The 6,446-nt window shown below is 31.0% G+C and overlaps 1 protein-coding gene across 1 annotated transcript; it reads left to right on the top strand.

Annotated features, from left to right (window-relative positions):
* The first annotated feature begins 1,322 nt into the window (after nucleotides 1–1,322).
* LOC138863800 (cuticle protein AM1239-like) lies at nucleotides 1,323–2,368 on the top strand. Its single transcript, XM_070129045.1, has 3 exons — nucleotides 1,323–1,375; nucleotides 1,591–1,931; nucleotides 2,040–2,368. The coding sequence occupies exons 1-3, from the start codon at nucleotides 1,367–1,369 to the stop codon at nucleotides 2,260–2,262; spliced, it is 573 nt and encodes a 190-aa protein (XP_069985146.1). The 5' UTR covers nucleotides 1,323–1,366; the 3' UTR covers nucleotides 2,263–2,368.
* Nucleotides 2,369–6,446: the final 4,078 nt, after the last annotated feature.

The raw sequence follows: 6,446 nt of genomic DNA, 5'->3' as shown, positions 1-6,446 counted from the left end.
TTTTGTTGTTGTGTTTGATATTATCATCCCCATCGTTAGTATGATTCGCTTCATCATTCTCATATTCATCATTATCATTATCATAGCCCTTAGCAGTAGTAGTAATATTTTACTATTATTATCATTATTATTATGGTTATCATTGTCATCGCTGTTACTAATCTAATAATTACGAGAAATATTGTTATTGTCGTTATCATCCTCATTATCATTATCGTAATTATTATCATCAATATCATTATCGTAATTATTATCATCAATATCATTATCATATCATTATTGTTATTATCATTATCGTCATAATTATTATCATTATCAATAAGATCATTATCATTATCGTTATTGCTATTATCATCATTATCATCATAATCATGATAATTATATTCACTACTATTATCATCATTATTGGTTATGATTGTTATTATCATCTTTATTATTGTTGTAATCATTGTTATTGCTATTACCATCCTTATTATTATCCTTGTTATTATTTTTTTTCATCACTATCATTATCATCATTGTTATTATCATTATCATTATCATCCTCATAATTATTATTGTTAACTCTATTGTCATTATTGTTACTTTTACTATATTATCAGTTTTATCATTACTTTATCATTATTATCGTCATCATTGATATCAAAGTTATCATTTATATTACTATACTTTTATCATCAGTATTAACAGTAGCAATGCCAGAAGTATCATAATTGCCATTACTATTATCATTATTTTCATGCTTCAGTTTATATCGTTGTCTTAGTTCTTTCTATTACTATCATTATCATATGTTATTATGCATTTGTTATTATCTTTGTCGTTGATGACAATGCGACTGAAAGAAAGCAATAGCAAAAGGGAGAGAGAAAAGGAGATATGAAGAGAATTTCATATTAAGTGTGACAGTTAAAAGAGATGAGCAAGCGGACTGTTTGAGGAAGAAAGACAAAAAGTTTTGTTTTCAAAATTATAGATTTTCGGGAATGCAAACCTTTTAGTCCAATACGGCATTGGATGTATATTTTTCTTCTGTTTTACAATGTTGCAATGTAGGCCTCCACATGATACACCTAACAACCGGGAAATGAATGAGATTAATTACAACTTTTCGTAAAATGATTTTATTACTCCATTTCTATCATTAATAATAAAGGAAAATGAATACTGTGCGTAACTGTACTAAGAAAGATTAAGGTGAACCAGCACAGATGTATTGCATAAAGACATTTAGATTTCCTTGCGTGGGAGGTAAATTATATTGCCACCTTGACCCTGACTCTTCCAGTCGCTATATAAAGCTTGGTTCGAGAGACCGGCATCACTCACCTCCTGAGCCATTCGACTCGCCACACCCTCCGCCGACATGAAGATCGTAAGTCTGCAAAAGAAATATGTTACACTTTCACTTCGAGAAGTCACAAGGAATTTCAATACAGCTGAATTCGCACAGTAACACTTTTTCTGCTCGGTGTGCTTGGCTAACAGGCTGCCCCAGTGTTTTATATTGAATTATGGATATTTTAATAAGAAAATTCGCAAAAGAGTAAGACAACTCAATCAACACAATGCCTTATTCTTACTTTTCAGTTTGCTTTCGCCGCAGTTGTATCAGTCTGTCTGGCTGACAGACTGCCCAGTCACTTCGGCTATGCCTCTCCTCAACCTTCTTCAGCCTTCAGCCACAGGTCGCGACCTGCATCTCGTCCTTCCTTTTCCGCCCCAAGACCTGCTCCTCAGCCAACCTACTCCGCCCCAAGATCTGCTCCCGGACCAATAGTGCCCATCCTTGTGGACGACCGCGTCCACCCCGACGCCGCCGGCGCTTACAGCTTCAATGTTGAGACCGGTGACGGCATCTCACGCCAGGAAAGTGGATCGCCTATTCCCGCCAAGGAGGGTCCCGTCACGGCCATGTCCGGATCCTACTCGTGAGTGTCGCTCCTTATTGTATCAAAATTCATTTGATAAGGGAACTCGGTTGATATCTCTACATTCATTACGGAACATTATATATACAACCAATCCATCTCTTTCAGCTTCACCCTTCCTGACGGACAACAGTTCGAACTTCGCTTCGTAGCTGACGAGAACGGCTTCCAGCCTCAGTCGCCCTTCCTTCCCGTGGCGCCAGCCTTCCCTCATCCCATCCCCGCCCACGCCCTCAGGCAAATCGAACGCGCCCGTCAAGGACCTTCTCAGGGATACAGCGCCCCTTCTCGACCCTCTCGCCCTTCGAATTCCTACGGCTCTCCTCAGTGAAACTTTTTAATACCAGAAATAACACGATAGTATTTAAAGTTATATAATTTATAACGATCTTAATGCACTGTACAATGTTGTTACATTAGTCTTATTTCGAATAAAAAAGAAAAAGAAAAAGAAAAAAGGAGACGTGTCTATGTCCTGCTCAATCTACAAATCCATATGCAAATATCTGCTTTTATTCTTCTTTATGGTTCTGGGTTTCTCCCTCATTGCCTACTAGTCACATAATCAAACAAACTTTTATATACAAATCTGATATACCGTTCGACTATTTCTTCATCCTTATTTGCGTATTCTTATAAGCAAGAAAGTTCTTTTTACTATCAGTATTTCCTTCCTGGGGCTACATTCACGAACACACTTACGATGGTAAAATCACTGGTAACTATAGTTACCATGGTGAACAGGCAGTAGTGGTATTCACTAACAACTTGCCATCGGAGTTACTATGATAAATTTTACTTGTAACTTCTGGGAAGACGATATCATCATGTGTTATCTCATCCAAAAATCAATATTCAAGCAAAGTTTTCGGTTTATTTTTTTATACCTCATATAATTTGTATGATGGCAAACAGATACTATAATATGGACATGACAAAGAAATGTTTATTTTCACATGAAACTAGCAAAAAATAAATCCACACACATTCTTGCAAACTTATAGGTAAGGCAATCTCCAAAACATATGGGCAAGAATGATATTTAATAATTTCCTTTAATTGGCGATAGATAGTGTTGAATAAAAAAAATGTGTTTCGCCCGGATCTTTGTTTAACAATCACGAGAAATACTCAAATAAAAACTCTTTGGGCAGTTTCTTTGTTTTGTGGTAAACAATGATATGCTAATATAACAGTGTTGTATTGGTTACTATTTATGCGATAAATATCTAGGGAAGTCTATCAACATCCCACATGATGGATATAATCAAATAAATATTAACTGATTTTTTCTACATTTGCTTAAATGGTGTTCTAGGCGTGACAATGACTTTTAAAATCTCGTTGTCTAGCTCTGTTTCCACGTTTTGTGATTGGCCGAAGGAACCTAAAATATGTATGACGATCGCTGATTGGTGGAATTGTTTTGCTAGAGCTCTCTCTATTGGTTACCAGTCGATGCAAGTTATCATCTCTTCGTGAATCCCACTTTGCCATCACTGGTGTCCGCTGATAATGCGTGTCGGTCGTATGATAGTGAATCCGAACCTTGAATATTATCAGTAACATTTCTAATTACTGTCATGAGTATCATAATCATTACCATGATTAACACTATCATCAAAAATCAATATTCATAATTATCATTATCATTAGAATCAATATTTGTGTCAGATTGACCTCACTATGACGAACACAAAGCGAAAACATTAAGTTATTGTGCTGGTCGATCTACCTTCTGATCCACTAAGAATTCTTTAAAGTAATGTTTTACATTATCATCATCACGGTCATCATTAAGCAACATGTTATGGTTATGATTTTCAGTGAAGAGCATTACAACTAGTATTGATCGTACTATTACAATTTGCATTAACGTTATGGTAACTGGTTATTGGTTTATTGATGTTATAGCTGATAAGATCATTGTCATGGCAGTTGTTATCACCATTATCTTATTTGGATCAACATTATCAGTGTCAGCATAGTCCTTATCAAATGTAGTCTCATTATCATTTTTATTTTCTTAGTCCCCTAATGCTATTATTTATGAGTATCAATCATCATCACCATCGTCATTATCTTTATCATCACCGCCATCATCTTCATAATTATGATCATCACCATTATCACCAATGTCGTTTAATGTCACCATTATTGTCATCGCCCTTATCAATATTGCAATAATTATTGTTATCAGAAGTATTAGCAATATTGATGTAGTCCTTATCATTACTGTATTATTGATATCATGATTTTTGTCATTATCTCGCCGTTATAATCGTTGTTAGTATTACCAGTATCATTATCATTACTACTACTATCAATACTATTACTATCATTATTTCATTGGCATTGTTGTTTTTATCATCATTGTTTTCATTATTATTATTATTATTATTATTATTATTATTATTATTATTATTATTATTATTATTATCATTATCATGATGATGATCATGATCATTATTATTGCTATTACCATTATTGTTATCATTAACATTGTTATCATTATTATTATTACCAATATCGTTATTAACATTATCATTACCATCATCATCATTACCAATATTGTTATTAGCGTTATAATCACCATTTAATTATTGTCTGTTATTATTATTGTTATTAATGTTTAGTTGTTAGAATTATCATTGCTATCATTATCATTACCACTGTTATTGATAATAATAGTAATAATAATAATAATGATAATGATAATCATAATAATATTATTATCATTACTTTCATTACAAGTATTATTATTACTAGCATTATTATCTTTATCATCATTGTGATAATAATAACAATAAAAATGATAATGACAATAATGATAATGATGAAAATAATGATGATAATAATGCTAATGTTAATGATAATAATCATCATGATAATAGTGACAGGAAAAGTAGTAGTAATGAAAACAATAGTGATTATTAGCTATAGTATTTTTACAAATATCAGTAAAGTATTGGTAATAATAATTATAACAATTATCTTTGTCATTGATATTATTACTGTTACTTCTATCATCATCACTATTATCTTCATCATTAGTAATGTCATCACATGCATTATCATTGCACTTATCATTGCTATTATTATCATTATCATTATAATTGTTACTACTATTGCTTCTGCAACTACCATTGATACTATTCTATCATCATGATCATTATCATTATCACTGTTGTTGCTATCGTTAACTTCATTATCATTACCATTAGTAGTAACATCATCAGCGTCAATATTAGTTCTCATTATGGCTCTTATCACTAGTATCATCATTATCATTCTATTGAATTAATAATTTCCATTGGTACTGCATTTTAATCATCTTTTTCATCATTAGTGTTATTATTATCTTTACCATCATTATTCCACTATTATCCTAACTAAAATCATCCTTACCATTGATTTTCTATTCTTATTCTTATTTGTATTTATATTCTTATAATCATAATCAAATTAATATTAGTAGTAGTAGTAGTAGTAGTAATATTCTATTATCATTATTGTTATTATCATTACTATTATTTTTATCATTATTACTATAATCATTATCGACATTATCATCATTATCATTGTCATCATCATCACCATTGTCATTATGATTATCATTATCATCATTACTATCATTATTATTACTATTATAATCTTTATTATTATCATTACTATTATTACTGTTATAATTGTTGTTGTTATTATCACTGTTATTATCATTCTTCTATTATCTTTTATTACAACCAAAATTATTATCATTATTGTTATTATCATTATTACCACTACTATCGTTTTCACAGTTATGACCTTATTATTAAGATTTTCATATGTTTATCATAAGTAATAGCAGTATCACAACTATCATCATCATTATCATTATTGTCATCATCATCCCCATCATTACCATCATCACTGTTATTACCATCGATATCATTATAACCATAACCATTATAATTGTCCATTTTATCATACTTTTTATTTAATACTATTATCGACGTTATTACCACTTTCCTTATCATGATAATTATTATCATTGCAATATATATCTCCGTTCATACTAAAATTATTTTCTTGATTATCATTATTTTCATTATCATTATAATCATTATCACTATTATATTCATCATTATTATCACTATCATTATCATCGTTACCATTATTTTTATCCTTTTTGCTGTCATTATTATGATTATCATTATCATTGTGTTCTTACCATTTTCATTGTCAAAATCATTATCATATCCTCACCATCACTATCACTATTTTCATTATCATTATTATCACTATTAGTTATCATTATTCATTATCACTATTCTATTGTCACTTTTGTTATCATTATTTTTATATTTTCTAATACCGTTTCGAGTATTAACTTAATCACTACCAGCAGCAACTGCTGTAGCAAGAGTGGTAGCAGAAGTGATGAGTTGCCACTGTTACTGCTATTAATATAATTCTCATTTCAATTTGTATCATTGTTATCGCTGTTCTTTATATCACTCAAATTATCATCGC

This window comes from Penaeus vannamei, chromosome 13 (assembly GCF_042767895.1).
Source record: "Penaeus vannamei isolate JL-2024 chromosome 13, ASM4276789v1, whole genome shotgun sequence".
NCBI classification, from domain to species: domain Eukaryota; kingdom Metazoa; phylum Arthropoda; class Malacostraca; order Decapoda; family Penaeidae; genus Penaeus; species Penaeus vannamei.
The sequence above is the reverse complement of the archived record's forward strand: the minus strand, read 5'-3'. Positions and strand labels throughout refer to the sequence as shown.

Coding starts and splice junctions, on each gene's coding strand:
- LOC138863800 (XM_070129045.1), top strand. Junction 1,932..2,039: donor GCCATGTCCGGATCCTACTC/GTGAGTGTCGCT, acceptor CATCTCTTTCAG/CTTCACCCTTCCTGACGGAC.